Raw genomic sequence first — 16,950 nt, forward strand, 5'->3', positions numbered from 1 at the left:
CTGTACATGTGCATGTATATGGTACAATGTACATATTTTTGTTTTGTTTTGTTTTGTTTTCCTAGGTCCATGGGCTGTCAATAAGAATGAACTCAAACTAGGAGAGGAAATTGGCCATGGATTTTTTGGAGGTAAGGTGAAACCACTTGTATCAAACTTATCTACCTTGATTGTCATCATTGACAAATTAGCTCTCAGTGAATCAATTTCCATCATGTCAGAAGCTTTCAAATTAACCAGATGGGTGTTTCATAAAGCTGTTCATCAAGCTACGCACAACTTTACGCATGATTGGAACATGTTCTTAGGTCATAAATCAATTATATAGGGATATTGCATAAATGTAGCACAAGAAAGGATCACCAGTCGCGTGTAAATTCATTCGTATCTTACGGAAAGGTTTATGAAACACCCACCAGGGGGCTTCCACCATTGGCACCTGTCCACTATAAATCGAAGTAAATCCAAGTTCAGTTTGAAAATTGAATGAAATGAAACTGGATATTGCAAATGATGAGGCTTTTGGATAAATTTGGTGAAGAATAAAAGGGTTAGCAAAGAAGATGTGGAAGAAGGAATTGGTGCAGGAAATTGGTGCAGGAGGGTTGGGCTGAGGATGTAGGATGCACTGAAATGAGAGGCTATCCCTATGTAGCTGACTTAGTATCCATGAATATAGTGAGTAAAATCTTGCGTAACTTTACAAACAGCATTATGAAACACCCACTTGTAAAGTTACGCAAGATTTTACTCACGATCAGAACATATTCGTGGATACTATTCAGCTAAATAGGGATATATCATGTAGCACAAGAATGAGTCACCAGTTGTGTGTAAAGCCATTCCTAACTTATGAACAGCTTAAAGGTAAAAGACAGTAGTTGCAGCAAACAATTTTTTCAAGAGAAAGTCAAGGTTAATTGTCAAAATATTATCATACATCTAGATCTGGTACATTAATGTAAGCTTATCTTTGTAAAATCATGAAATCTCCGCTCAAAATCGATAATTCTGATGATCACTAAAACAGAAAAGCATATCTGGGACAGTGTATTGATATTGCTTCGAAAAATACCTGACATTTGATGGAATTCCGTGCTTTCTTTGCTCATTTCTAAGCAATTACGCATCTTCTTCCAGAGCTATTTGGCACATATATTTTATTCATACATGCAAACACTTTGGTAGTAATTTCATTGGATTCTGTTCGAATTCATTTTGAGATCTTTACCACAACTGGTATTTATCTTACGAAACACCCACCCGGATTATTACTATAACTGCTGATTGAAGAAGAAAAATGCGTTTGAGATGCCACTTGTTTAAAGGAGATTGAAATCCTTCAAACCAGAGATTACTTCCTCCCATTAACGTTGCAACCAAGATGTTATATGTCACACTTGTACAACTCCCCCATTACTCTTGTACTTGTTTTATCAATTTCTGTCTATAGATTAAAATTCCTTGTTTTGGGAGGACATTTTATACAGATTAAAAAAAAAGAAGTTTACGTTCAAATGTTCATAACTTCCCTATTTGTCAAACTTTTTCTCAATCATTTCATTAATCTTATTCTCTCATTTTATTCTATTATCACACAAGCTAATTCATTGCTAAGTTTTGATTCATCCATAGTTGTAAGCCATGTTAATTTTGATCTGAATATAATCTTTTCCTTTCAGCTGTAAAGGTGGGAGAGTACAAGAATAAGAAGGTAGCAGTGAAAGTGATATCAGGAGATAATGAAGCAGCACAATCTATAGTAGCAGAAGCTTCAATTATGACGTGAGTAGTATGCCTGGGGGCAGTTTCATAATGCTGTTCCTAAGTTAAGAGCGACTTTAAGAATGACTGGTGAACCCTTCTTACTCGCTAAATAATCACCAATGAACAATTAATGGAGAATATCATTTACCACTAGAAAGGATCACCAGTCGTTCTTAAAGTCGCTCTTAGTTATTAACAGCTTTATGAAACACCCACTTGTTGATGTCCTCCAGCTTTTATCAAATGATGCTCAGTATGTTTAGAATTTTTAAAGGATTGATTCACATTATTGATTAAAATTTTATAGACAAGTTTATCAGCTGTGTTTGGTCCTTTGTTTGCTATGCCTTTGCTCTAGGTCTTAAAATATATATTGAAATCCAAAACAACCAGTGGAAAAATAAGGTAGAATACAACAATATTATTTTGATGTATTTTCACCAACGTAGTGCCAGCTTAGTACTTTGTGTGAAACGCTCAAATCTGTGAGCTTTGATAATTGTCTTTATTATGCTCTTTATTGGCCTGAACGCTATGACGTCATTTTAATGTCAACATCAAAAATCCAAGCACCATAGATATCTAAATTATTAACCTTTCATTAAAGCTTTTGGTATCTCAGTTCCTCTCTCCTTCCCTCACCAGACAACTGAGGCATCCAAACTTGGTTGCTCTAATTGGAGTCATCCCAGACCAACCAAACTCAATCTCCATTGTGCTAGAATTCATGGCAAAGGTTGGTTTTCTACTCCTTGATCGGTAGATTTCTTCTTGAAGTTATTAATTCTTTTACATAAATCAAATAATTACATGGACTATGATTAACAGGTAGTTATTTTGATTTTCTCCGTGCATATGCCTTTCTTGTTTCAAAACTATGGAACAGTCTGCTGATTGATAAAAGAAACTCTCAATCAGTATTGCTGCAGTCACATTTCCCCTGCGGCGGCCGTACAGCAAGTCGAAAAAAGCTGTTTTCATTTTTATTCAAACCACCTAAATAGCTGGTTAAAAAATGTTAAGAAAACGGCTGTTGCAACTCGCCGTATGGCTGCCGTAGGGGAAATGTGACTGCGCCATTAATATCTGTAAATCCAAATTAAAAACATAATACAGGGCCTTCTAGGAGACCAGCGTATGACTCAGAAGGGGCTACCCTGTTTAAAATATATAATGATAATAGTAACAACAGCAATAATAGTATTCTGTTTAGAAAATAGATTATTATTACTTGGCAGAAATAAGTAATTGATGCCGCAGAAAATATTTCATGCTCTACCAATTTATGGAGATTGTTATTATTCATTGTTATTGTTTGTCTTCTTTTTTTTTCAGGGAAACCTCTTAGACTATGTGAGATCAAGAGGGAGGACTGTTATCACAAAGAAACTTCAGCTTAAGTTTTCAGTGTAAGTAGTTCTTAATCTTAACATTTAGGCAATGGATATTGTTTCATAAAGCTGTTTGTGAATTACATTCCAGTATATGGACTAATGATACCCCATTCTTGTACCAGTCCACAGAACTTCTGTTAGCTACCATTTCATGAAGATAATGTCAAAGAAAATATGAATTACATTGTAATTCAATGGGTTTAAATGATCATGATGGTGGGTGCATGTTATAAGCATTGCTTAAGCATTGCTTAAGCATTCTATGCTTCTGAACAGGCCTGATTTAGGATATAATTTTAAAACTATTTTTTAAGTACTGTAGGATGGGTGGGAATGATGTCACTCAGGTGATGTAATCTTTTGCTCTGGGTTTTCACTTCATACATGTAGATGAAATAGCACAAATAATTGTGGTTGGTATTCTTTATATTGTCTAACATTATTTTCACACAATTTTTTGAATGATTGCTTGTGATGTATAGTGAGTGATTGTATTACCGAATGACTTTGTATTACCAAACGCGCATCGTACGCATCAGAAAATAATTTCATACGCTCAAAACTTTGCAACATCCTTCCAAAGGGAACTTGAATAGAAAGTTGATGGAAAAATGGTCAAAAACACATTTTCAAATTCTTGATATTTTATAAAATAATAAAATATGGTAAAAATAGCTAATCAGTGATTTTGTTGTAATCTCAACTTTTCCCATAGAAAACACACGTTCGGTAATACAATACCTTTTTCAAGTGACCAAAATATTTCACATGCGAAAAGATGTCTGATTAGTAGCTAATATTGTAAAAAAGAAAAACGAATTCGGCAAATGTTTACATATTTATATTTTGTAGGTAATTTTGTATTTATCATGAAAGTTTGGTGAATTTTATGAGAATAATGTGTTTGATATGATTGAATTCCTAAAAAGTGTTCGGTGATACGATCCACTACCATACCTTAGATTGCTGTCTTTTCCAAATTAACAACCTGCCCAGACATAAAACAATTGACTAAATATCAGTGATATGCAATTTTTTTTTTAAATCCTCAAAACAAGACTGTCCTATGATTCAATGCAATATTCTCTTTGATTATGTTAATTATAGAGACATAGGAGCAGGAATGTGTTACTTAGAACAGAAATCATTTGTCCATCGGGATTTAGCAGCAAGGAATATCTTGATATCTGAGGATGATGTGGCTAAGGTATCTGACTTTGGTCTAGCTCAGGATAACAGTACACAGTTAGGAACAGGAGGAAAGATACCCGTCAAATGGACAGCTCCAGAAGCTTATAGACGAAAGGTAAGTTACCATGGTGTCAATGATGATGAAGTGTTCTGTGGTTATCAAAATGTGAAGGTAAATCGCCAATTTGTCTATTGCCAACTCACTGACTCATTACATAGTCTACCTTCATTTATTCTTATGCCATTCCGTCCATCAGTATTTGGTCTAACAACCATCTGGTTCAATCATCACTTTATCTAATCACTTGTTCGTCCATGACCATTTTGTCTTACATTATAACCAGTTGATTTAATATTGATTTTATTTTCATTTATTTCGCCCAATTAACACTCAGTCCAATTATGGACTAAATGGCTATCGGACCAACTGGTTATTAGACAAAATGGTGAGTGGACGAAATGCCAATTAGACCATGTGGATGGTAGACCAAGTGATAGTAGACGAGTTGGTAATTGGACAAATTGGCATATAAAGACCAATTAAAAATAAACCAATGTTACTACTTGGTTTTCTTTTTGTTTTTCTTGGTCTTGTGTCATAAAGACCTGTTGAAATTACAAATACAAAATGTCTATATTTCATTTCATGGCCAATTAAATTGAATGATCTTTGTAGCTATGAATTGTTATTGGAGATTTAATTTTCCCACTTTCTCTCAGCAATTCACAACCAGATCTGATGTGTGGAGTTTTGGTATACTACTTTGGGAGTTGTTTTCATTTGGAAGAGTCCCATATCCAAGAGTGGTAAGTCACACTCACACATTGCTTCTTCACCCTAAAAAGACTTATTTACTTTGAAGAGTAAGAAGGGGGATGCTGTTTCAGGCAAATTTGTGCAAAGTTGGTATCTATAGTACATAAAGTTGCGCAATACTTGAAAGAAAATAAGCCATGTAACCATGCTATGCCAGCTTATTGCATTCCAGATTTATGTTATTAGGACAATAGCTTCCATAATATGATGAGATAGTCTTCCCTTTGATATGATCTGATGTTGAGATAGAGGTATGTGATCCAGGAGCCGTTTCAATAGACCAGTTCGTAGTTACTCATGGACAATTTTGGTCAAATGACCTTTCATTTCTTTCATTATGATAGGCAGATTTCAAAGCAAGGTATTACGTAAGCTTGCCTTACATAGCAGGATGAAGAAATTGAATAGACCAGGTGACTGGTATAGCACACCAATGAACACTTTTTGAAGGTATTTGCTGCATTCCTACTTTGAATGCAAATCATAGCATGTTGCACAATGTACTTGGCAAACTGTGAAATACCAGTCGTTCGTGGACGCATTGTTGTTTTTTGTGGATGTAAATGAAAACCACAATTCAAAAGAATATATGAATAATCAAGACATCAAAGTTGGTGCTTATCTCATTAGTTTTTAAACCACCATGTCACATTAGTACAAATGACCTTCCTCTGATCATGCGTAGAATCTTTTGAATTTGATCATGCGCAGAAAGGAACTACGAACTGGCTTATTGATGTAAAATTGATTTGTATGATTAAATTATTAATTGCACAAAATGATCGATGCAATCTATGTAATACACAAATGCCCAAAGATCAATTTAAAATAAAAACTAAAAAGTCTGGTTGGAGAGATAAAAACAAGCAAGTTTGCGTATTTTTGTTGTTAATGTATTAACCCTCAATCTCCCGGGGTATTTTGATTCCCGGGGGGGGGGGGGGGGGGCCATTATGGCCCCCCCTTAAGATCTCAGCCGTGGATTGCGCGATCACAACGAAAATTTGCATGATGGTAGAGAATGACGTAATCTACGCAGTTGCATTGGTATATTTCACTGAATTCATATATTTTTATTTTATATGAATTAATTATGCTAATTTATTCATGAAATCATACTTTTTGCTCTTTATAGCATTCCTAACAATTGTGAATGAAAAAAATTCTGGTACAAAGACCGATTTCTTATGTATTTTATTGTTTTTTTAATTTCTTATGTATTTCCTTGTTTTTTTACTTTTTGTTTTTTATTGTTTTTTCGATGGAAATAGTTCCAGACTTAATTCTGATCATAAACAAGGCAAAATTAATTAAGTTTAATCATTAAAAGTAGAAATAATGATACATTTATGAATTTTGGCCAAATACACAATTTGCATTGGATTTGTACATGAAATCACGTTTATGAGCAATTTTGGGTCTGACATGCACTTACATAATGTTGCGTAATGTCGTAACCACGTACCCGGGCGTCACAAATTTGGTCTCAAAATTTGCGCGAGACTTGAAAGTAAAAAGTCAGTGAGCGGCGAGGTCAAAAAAATTTGCGCAGCAGATATATCGCGAAAATTGTCGAGGGGGGGGCCATAATGGCCCCCCCCCCCCCCCCCCCCCGGGAGAATTAGGGTTAAAGTGAGACTTAAATGAAAATCTCTTTTTATCCAATTTCATTTAGGAACCTAAAAAACCAGGCATGATTCCTTTGACACCGTCTTGATTTAGATATTTGACTATTGAGAGAGAAATGTCTGTTTCTGCAACTACATATTATTTGTAATTTATTACTTTTCTTTGTTTTGAGCAATTAAGGAAGTGAAACTAGTAACAGGAAAATGATTGTAAATATGACAACCATCCAACCACTGGAATTTGTAAACAGAAACCTACACTTCTTGTATGTGATGGTGATTGGGGGGTGGTGTTTCACAAATATCCCACTTAAATTTCCCACTGTATTGGTCAGATGACACTCATGGGACACGCACAACAGTGTATAATGAGATTATGTGTTATTTAGACTTTTAGTCAGATTCAACTCTTTGTGAAATCCCACTGCTATTGATTCTTAGAATGGTCATATCTGCAATCTTAAAATGCAGTTGATTTAAGGCAAGTTACATCCCACATGTCATTCTATCTGTAGTAGGAGCCTACCTAAAGAAATATAATTGTTGCTATTACATGGTTGTAAATCAGAAGAAGTCAGTGGTGAATTGTTTCAGGAGCCTGCTAATTATGTGATAGCCTACCTACAGGCATATAGTTGTTGCTCTTACATGGTTGTAAATCACAAAGTCAATATCTTTGTTCATCCTATCTTCAGCCCACAAATGGTGTTAAGCCACACCTATAAGATTATAATGGTTGCTACTTTATGCTTGTTTATCAAAATCAGTAAATAGATTTGTTTATTCTTCTATCTTTAGCCTACCGATGGTGTTATGGCATATATACCCCCTGTTCAGACTATCCCCCGTCACCCGGGACATCCCCCGGAAAATCGACAGTCTGGACGGTCTGGAGGATTGTCCCCCGTCTCCCGGTTCTATCCCCTGGGTTTTTCGAAGGAAGGGTGACCTTGGCTCGTAATCCGAGATCGCCCACCTGTTTTAATCATAAGTGCGCATGCGCGGAATGTGGTGTCAAGAGAACTGCTTCCGCTCAGGTACTGTGCTAGTGCTCGGCTAGCTGCAAGTAATTGCATTTTCCGCGTTATGTGTGGGCGCGCCTTACGTAACCATGCCGATGACCTAGCCCACTCATCCCCGGTGCCAATCTCCCGGACACCGGGGGATGTATGGACGGTCGGTCGTAAAGAGATAAGATTTCTCTCCCCCTTCCCCCAGGTGACGGGGACAGTCTGAACAGCCTGATAGAGGGATATACATGTAATTACATAATATTGACTGGCCTTGGGGGGAACATCAAATATGTCGCCCACAACAGAATCATATTGGCCCGAGTTTTTAGACGAGGGCAATATGGGTCTTTTAAGGGCAATGTTACGATACTGCAACAAATAACAATGAAAATTTAGTTGTAAATTTTATTTCCTTTTCCTTTATTACAGGAAATAGATCACTAAACAAAACAAAAACAATGATCTTACATCTCTTGAAGTATCAGTTCTGATTATATTCCAAATAATAGTATCCAGGTTGGCTGGCAAAGGTTCCTTAATTAATGTCCACAATGCTGGCAATGATGAAATTGATGTTGAAACACGATGAATGATAAGAGTCCCTGTAACGCTGCAACGAATTGAAATGTATGTGAAGACGATGTTGATGATGATTAACAGTCAATTTTAGCAATCCATGAGTTGAAAAGCATTCATTAAAACAGCTTGATGATCTCGATAAGAACTGAGAATTCCTCTCTCAAAGCAATTGCAAACAGATCATTGATAGCGTGCAAATAATTCCACAGAAGATAAATGTTGTATTCCAGTTGGAAATAAACTATGCTCTGACATAAAGTCTGGCGTGAAACTCTGAGTTCTGATCTGATACGATGATGTTCTTTGAAGAAACTGCCAGCTTATATACAAATTATTCACTATTCTGGAAGCTTCTAGTATTGTCTACTAAAAGAACATTCTGCCAATTTCTAGAGCAGTTTGATTTTAGAAGACTTGTGAATAACCGCAGTGAAATTAACAATGTAAACAACATAGCTAATCCTATTGTCCTTTTCACTGCCACTAGCAGTCTATTGTCTATCTTAGTACATTCCAGAAATAACAAAGATTATTCTATCTCATTAAATAGCATGCCTAACAAAGCTTTACTGAGACATTCTGGAATATTCTTAATCATTTCTATGAATATCCTTAAAGAGGAAATAACTAAATAAATGAATGTAATTGCTCTTACAATTTCATTTATATAACAGCAATATATTTTATGTTTCCCGAAAGAAGAGCCAGTCAATATTATTATTATTACCTACAGCTGTATAATGTGTATTTCAAGCTATTATGTAGAACAATTTATATGCCCGTTTGCTTAAAATCACTACTCCTGGTTTACATGTAGATTATTCACAAACTTGGCAAAGTAATCCTTGCTATAAAGCAATTGTGACGTAATACCACATAGTCGCGCATCATGCATGGCACGCACATATACTTAACGCGTGAAATTCTTGCGCTTGGGTTTGATTAGCTGGGAATGCGTATGCACTCTGGCTACGCTGTGCATTATCTACAATGCGTTCGTTCACAAACTGGTTCCAACCAGATTTTTCAAATACTGAAATTAGCGATCAAAATCATTTCCTACTGCGCAAGCGCACTAGCAGAAATATGGCCAATGTTGCCCTCTGTTTTTCTACAGTATTCCTATGGGCTAAGACCGGGTAGGGCAACATGGCAAATGTTTACCCCGTTGGTCTCGTATTAAAAGTAGTGAGCGAAATGTGACATTTATTTATCAGGTAAAATGCCTTGTATACATGTAGGTGATAATAGATGATATTACACGGTCATTTGTTTTGTTAATCTATCTTCAGCCTGCTGATGATGTGATGGCTTACCTTGAGGAAGGCAGTCGTATGCAGACTCCTGGAGACAATTGTAAAGATGTCCATGAACTCATGATGAAATGCTGGGAGATGCAGCCTGAGAGGAGACCTACGTTTGCCAAGATTCAAGTACGGTTAAAGGAATTACAAACGGCCAACGAATCATGATGCTCCTTACACTGCTTTCAATATGTATATATTGGTATTTCATTGTACGTTGAAATTGAATAATGGTCTGAGGTTAATTTTGAGAAAAGGTGCCTGCTTAATTTCATTTTTCTTCCCTTTAATACAGCTGTAAAAAGAAAAAGAAAGATCCTGCCAAATTTTCATACAAAATAATACACTGTATCTGCCAGAATGCTCTTGGTGTAATTTATCAAATTGTAGGCATTTCAGTATCCGATGATCTATCTGTTTAGTTGCAGAGCAATAACCTTGATTTTATATTTTGAGGACTCTTTTATGTTCTGAAGACTTTTCCTCAGAAATTGTGATTTCTTTTTGCCTGTAAAAGAGGTTAGATTTACAAGTTTAGTCTTTATTACTCCGTCATACTATGTATATGGCTTTTAAAGAAACAATTGCCTCGCAAATAAGGCCACAAACGACTTATCTGTAGTTTAGTTGTAATTAAATTTTCCTGATAATTCAACTCTTTTGGGAGAAGGGAATTTTGACAAAAGTCTTTTTTTTTCATAATGTGAATTTCAAAATCATTTATTCGGTATTAAACAAGGATATATAATCTGGAAAAGCTCTTTTGCATTTTATGTTGAAAAGGTTTCTAGTTACTATTTTATTGTCAGAGCTCATTTGTATTGTGCTTTATTTGCTAAGACATGTACATGTAAATACGGGATATGTTTAAAATTCAGATGGTGAATTCTGTATGTACTAAAGTTTATGATTTTCTATGGATGACTCGCCTATTGTTTCAGAGAAGCAATAATTCCTGTGTAAATAGGTAAAATGGGTAACAAAGCGCTGTAACAATATATGACTATATATTCCACCAGATTAATTCACTTGATAGAATGATAGGCAGTGATTATATTTATGTGTTGAGTCTGATCTCATAATTCATACTCATCATGCTCAATCTGCCTGAATGATAAAAACAAAACATTTCTTGATAATGCTGCTCTCAGAAAAAGAATATGTATACAAAAAAATACTGACACATGAAGGTCTTGATTATCTCTTTTGTGCTGGTAGCAAAAGATGTTTGGTTTTTATTCAAACTGAGTTTTTTTTTATTAATAGAATAATCTAAAGTCAAGATATTGTGACCTTTATATGTATTCAATATATATCCTAGCACTTCACAATGACACTTCATATTTTTTTAATTTTCTTGAGAATGAAAGTAGTAATGATGATTATAATAGTAATAATGTTTATATAGTTCTTAACACAATGAACAAAGACTCAAGAGCTGTGTTTATGCGACCTCATTAGTTAGAATCATTTTTCAAAACACAATTATAAATCATGGTAACTGCAGAATCAGGGTTTAATCGACCCTCTCTCCAACACTGTTTCCCCCTCAATCAGGGTTTAATCGACCCTCTCTCCAACACTGTTTCCCCCTCACTTCAAGCCTAGCCAGTGCCCATCGAAGTGCGCAGTTTGACTCAGGACTTAGGTTTGAATTGGAAAAGATACACAGCGCTGATTTTCAATACATTTGTACAATTACTATGTGAAGCGAAAGCAAAGAATACCACTGGCAGCGCTCAGTTTGAACTAAATAAGGAAGTAGGCCGACACAATGACGTCTTCAATAGAGTCATGATTCAAATCACCATTACTTTTAATCTGCCTTTTTTTAATGTGTTTCTGCAGGAACATCTTTCCAAACACGCCTTTTTTATGTTTCATGTTTGTGTTTTGAAACATGTTTATTTTTACTTTTGACAAATAAACTAGTCATGGGATTCTTGCTTGCCCTCACCCAGTCTTTACAAGAGTTTTCAAACTCTATTGCTATGCTAGGCACATTACATTGGATTTCACATCCTACTAGGTTACCTTAAGATGTAACACTTGGGTGGAACCTTGGATAGTGTGGAGAAGGGGTTTTATATCATTGTGAAAACACAATGGCAAACTCAGAGACTAAGAACAAAGTATATATTAACCAATTTAAAGATACATCGACATGACTGGTCCTCATGAAAGGTTTCAAAGTGTTTTGAAAGGATCTTTTATTTCCTTGGACATTAAGTCAAAACAGTTCTTCACTGGTTCTTGCCAAGGATTCCCTCAGCTATTATTTATGCTCGGAGGTCAAGAAATTTGTGTATTTTTTTAAGTTGTGCACTTTGAAATAACCATGTAAAACAATACTATGTAACTATGGTTATTGGAATTATATCAGATCAAGTGAAAGATACAGGTCTAGGCAATTTTACTGTCCATGAAAGATATAGGAATTTGGTCAAAAATTACATTATAATTTGCTTGAATACAATCTTCATATAGGCGATTAGGTTAGAAGATTAATAGGGAAATAGAAATCTTGTCATATACACAGAAGTAATATAGGTATGATTAGTAAAAGTTTCATGTGATATTCATTATGGTATCTTGCATTAGGAAGAAACAAAATGCAGCAGACCTACACTGTGGGCTATTATATGGTATACGAGCTTTGATTTCTTATAAACTATTGCTACCAAAATTATAAATATTAAAAATATGAAGAAAAAAAAAATGTTGTAAAGAGACAAATCCTTTGGTTTTGATTTGCAAGTTTAAGAGCAAATGATTGCTAATTATGACCCAATTGTAATCTAGATGTACTTACTCAAACTGGTTTACCTCGAAACAGTTTAGGAAACCAGAAGATCACTTTGCTATCATCTTCATCACCATATCCTGAAATGGTTTTCAGAACCTTTTTCCATAACATTGTCTTTTTGATATGGGAATGCTCTCAATGGCTTCACATGTTTTGCATGTAAGTTAAAACTACAGCGTAATCATTCTACACACAGTGTGCAATGAGTAGCATGCCCAACATGCACATACTCTTGTACTTTGGTGTGAAGATCACTTTCCAAAGAATGGCTGTATCTAAGCCTATGCTGAAACCAGTCAAAGTGGTCTTGAAAACTGCATCGCCAGGTGGTTTTCCAAACTGGTTGGGAGACCACTTACGATTGCTTCCAAGACCACTGGCTTCCAATTAACTAGTTTAAGAAAGTAGATGAGAATGAGGTCTGTATCTCTTTCTTGGATTTATATTTGATTTAGAGTTCATAGTCAACTCTCCCCTCCTATAACATGTATGCAAATCATTGTAATAGAATGTCTATTGAATGTCCGTATATAGATTTTGTGGTGGTGCTTTTTCTAGATAATGCATGTGAAAGGGAAAACAGTCAGGCATGCCTTGCAGGAGTCAAGCTTCCCTTGCAGTCTACAACATTCAAGTAATCTACTTTCACTACTACTTTCATCATAATTAAAAACTTTTATGTCATTGTTATTGAATTATTTCTCACATTATTAATGGTTGCAAAGCCATATCAATTGATATTCCAAGACTTGGTGGAAATATTTTGAGACCTTGATTAGTGAGGCACGGGAGCATGTTTGATCAAAACTGCTTTTGTTGTAGATTTGTAGATTTCTTTTTCTTTTCTATATTATTTTGTTGACTACCTTTATTTTACTTCATTTAGTTGTTCTATATATCAGAAATTTTGTCTTTCATATTTTGATACAATAAGTCCAATCAGGTGCCTTCATGTAAAATTTGTGATTTTCTTTGAAACGTGTTTGGGAGATAGTATCGTGGTGTATTTGATTATGTCTTGTGATCTGATCAGATCTGATCAATTAGCAAACACAACTTCATAGGAAATGTAGTTAGTTTTCTTTTATGAGCAGTAAGTGAACTATCTAATAATAATAGCATTTGCTTATAGCCCAAGTGATATTGAATTTTACATGATGAAATCGTCCAATAATATTACTTTGATAATAATGTATAATACTGTATTATTCCCACCTCTATTAAAGATGGGATTGTTTTGTCTGCAGATATTAAATCATATTTTTATTTCATAACCAATGGTTGTACAAAAACATTTATTCATCCTGAAAATTCAATTTCAATCTTTTCTCCAATCAAATTGCTGTCCAATGTGTGCAAAAAAAATACCAGTATACACATTAAATAAAAGATATGTTAAATATCACATGTATTTTATGGCAAGTATTAAATTTTTCTGTCAAACTTTCCCTTTAAATGATTTGGATTTGGAAATATTCTGCTTATATATCATTCTTTGCTGCTTTAAAAAGTTTATTTTATATTGATAAATTTGTCATTTAAAGTATTGAAATTTAAAAATTAGAACTCGCGAAAGCTTAGTATTGAAATTTGGGGCTAAATACCATAAAGCTTAAATAGTAATCGATCTTTGAACAAAATCTAATGACTATTGAATACAGTGTACAATCATAAATGAAATCCATGTTATGTACAATTGTTAAGGTATGTGTTGTGGTTGTGAATGGACCCCTCTCTCCATCAAATCAGATGAGTGCATTGTACTTTATTTTAGATATTAAGATAAAAAAGGGGAGGATCTACCAGAGACATGGAGCACTCTTTTCAAAAGAAAATTGACCTCCCCCCCAAAAAAAAGACTATAAAGTAACATGGAACATTTTTCATACATTTTTTGACAAGCACCAACCACAGAGAGCATTTCCCATTTGAAAATATTCCATAAATAAAATTGGGGGTGGGATGGGGCTCAAAGGCCCGCTCGGTGCCAAATGTTGATGACTATCAATTGAATATGTCCTAATGAAGTAACACCTTTGTAATGTTTCAATGCAAAAAGCTGCTCCAGAGTTGTGTTGCTATGTAAAAACTATTGTCATCCATGTTTCTTTGAATACATGTCCCTTAAGAAGGTTTGTTAAAGAGAGTTGAATGACAGCTGGATTTATCATTCTGTCTATAAGCTCTGCTAATGATTTCATCTTATTGCTGTATTATGAAATTTTTAAAATAAAAATATAATGGTTAAATGAGAATGATACATGGGATTATTTATTCTTCATTTGTGTTGAATGATGTTGAGGGATGTAACCTTTCTCCAACATTCGGTAAAAGCTGAAATTGATTTCAAGTGAAGTAAAATCATAACTCTGATGATATTGGTAATGGCTTCTAAAATCAATTTTAGTTGTCTAACCTGGGAAAGTGAAGATGAGTGATAGGAGCGCCTTGAGCACCTAGCAAGGTGGATACGTTCGCTATACAAACCCCATATTATTATTATTATTATTATTATTATTATTATAGTGAAGATAGTGGTATAATAATAAATAATATAGGGTATTTATATTGCGCACATATCCACCTTGTTAGGTGCTCAAGGCGCTCCTATATTACCCGGCTAAGCTAGGCGTTCACAGCGCACACAGCTTCTTGAGAAATTACTTCCTACCGGTACCCATTGTATATAGATATAGGTATAAAGATGAAGAGGGCAAGGTAAAGAGAAAGAAAGGAGAAAGGGTAATATATAAACTCTAGCATAATGGCAGGTCCATAGTAGATAATGGTAGTGCATGTAAGGGGGGGGGGGGGCAATGGGGAAATACTATGACTTTTACTAGTTATGATCACGATGAAGATGGATATGACCATCGACAACATCATCGGTCCTATTGTTTAAGTATTTTCATCATCATTGTTGCTGCGGCTGCTGCTGCTGCGATTACTACTACTACTACGACTACTACTACTACTACTACTACTACTACTGCTGCTGCTGCTGCTACTACTACTACTACTACTACTACTACTACTACTACTACTACTACTACTGCTGCTGCTGCTGCTACTACTACTACTACTACTACTACTACTACTACTACTACTACTACTACTACTATTACTACTACTACTACTACTACTACTACTACTACTACTACTACTACTACTACTACTTCTACTACTACTACTTCTACTACTACTACAATAACTACTTTAACAACTACTACTGCTGTTATAAATTCATAATTGTTGTTATCGATATTAATATCATCACCACCCTCACCCTCCTCACCGTCCCGATGATGAGATTCCTGATTAATTATTGTCATACAAATGTAGATGACTAATATTTCCCATTACCATGCACAAATTTCATGGTTGGTTACATAATGTCTATCAATATAATCGATACAATGTCCCAATTCTCATTATTAATGACTTGCTCAGTTCTCATAATTCCATTCCAAATAATATTTTCGTTGATGTTTTGTGCACATATACTATGGAAAGTATTTACTTTATTAATCTTGATTTTTTCCCCTATGGCCCGGATGGAAATATGGTAAATGTTGGATTTCAAATTCAATAGCTTCCAAATTGTATATTATGCCTGTGTTTATATTCATGCAATGAACTATCATGAATGTTGTTACCCAGAGGGAAATGGTGGGAGAGGGAGAGCGCATTACACTTTTAACTCTAAAATGACTGGGCTATTTGAGATGTATTGAGGACGGGGGGGGGGGGGGGGCATGATGCCCCTTCTGATCTCGGCCGCCGTTCGCGCGATCGCGCCGAAATTTGGCACGTACATTCCTTACCACCTAAAATACATGCTAGTATAAAAAGAAATTCTGAAAATAACTATCTTTTATTCATTATGAATAAAATATGCAAATTTATTCATGAAAAACATTATTTGCAAATTTAACACCCAATTTCACTTCAGATTTTCTTCTTTTTTGCAGCTGTCATCTTTGTAATCTAATTTAAAGGTTTCCACACAAAAAAATTCCTTATGTATTTCTTTGTTTTTATAATTTCTTATGTATTTTTCTGTTTTTTCATTTTCATGTTTTTCGGTGTTTTTTTTCAATGGAAATTATTACAGACCATTCAGCAACTAAATTAAACCCTAAATCAATTAAGCAGACCAATTAGAACGAAAAATAATCACCCTTTTATGAATTTCATCTCCCATAGACTTTGTTCACAAAGTATAAAATTTAGTCATTTTCGGCATGACATTTCTCGTAAAAAGTCACGTGACGTCGCGATGCTATACCCGTATGTCGCGAATTTGGTCTCAAAAGTTGCGCGAGACGTCAAAGAAAAAAGTCAGAAAGTTTTGCGGCGCTATCTTTTTGCGTTTCGGAAATATCGCGCGAAGCGTCGAGGGGGGCATCATGGCCCCCAGTCCTTTTAGGGTTAAGGAAGGCCTATTTCGC

At 35.0% G+C, this 16,950-nt stretch overlaps 1 protein-coding gene across 2 annotated transcripts in view; it reads left to right on the plus strand.

Annotated features, from left to right (window-relative positions):
- LOC129261962 (tyrosine-protein kinase CSK-like) overlaps window positions 1-14,754 on the plus strand; it is a 35,381-nt gene extending 20,627 nt beyond the window's left edge. Inside the window, exons 5-12 of one of the 2 annotated variants that reach the window (XR_010293578.1) lie at window positions 66-131; window positions 1,683-1,785; window positions 2,413-2,503; window positions 3,103-3,176; window positions 4,269-4,467; window positions 5,073-5,159; window positions 9,682-11,207; window positions 11,251-14,754. Coding sequence is in view for 1 of the 2 variants with exons in the window: in XM_064099579.1 (XP_063955649.1) it covers window positions 66-131; window positions 1,683-1,785; window positions 2,413-2,503; window positions 3,103-3,176; window positions 4,269-4,467; window positions 5,073-5,159; window positions 9,682-9,861 (800 nt within the window). In the remaining variant the exon portion in view is untranslated. Of the gene's footprint in view, window positions 1-65; window positions 132-1,682; window positions 1,786-2,412; window positions 2,504-3,102; window positions 3,177-4,268; window positions 4,468-5,072; window positions 5,160-9,681 lie in introns of both variants that reach the window. The other variant, XM_064099579.1, reaches the window with a different exon arrangement.
- The last annotated feature ends 2,196 nt before the right edge of the window (window positions 14,755-16,950 follow it).

Source organism: Lytechinus pictus, chromosome 5, assembly GCF_037042905.1.
Source record: "Lytechinus pictus isolate F3 Inbred chromosome 5, Lp3.0, whole genome shotgun sequence".
Classification (NCBI taxonomy): Eukaryota; Metazoa; Echinodermata; class Echinoidea; order Temnopleuroida; family Toxopneustidae; genus Lytechinus; species Lytechinus pictus.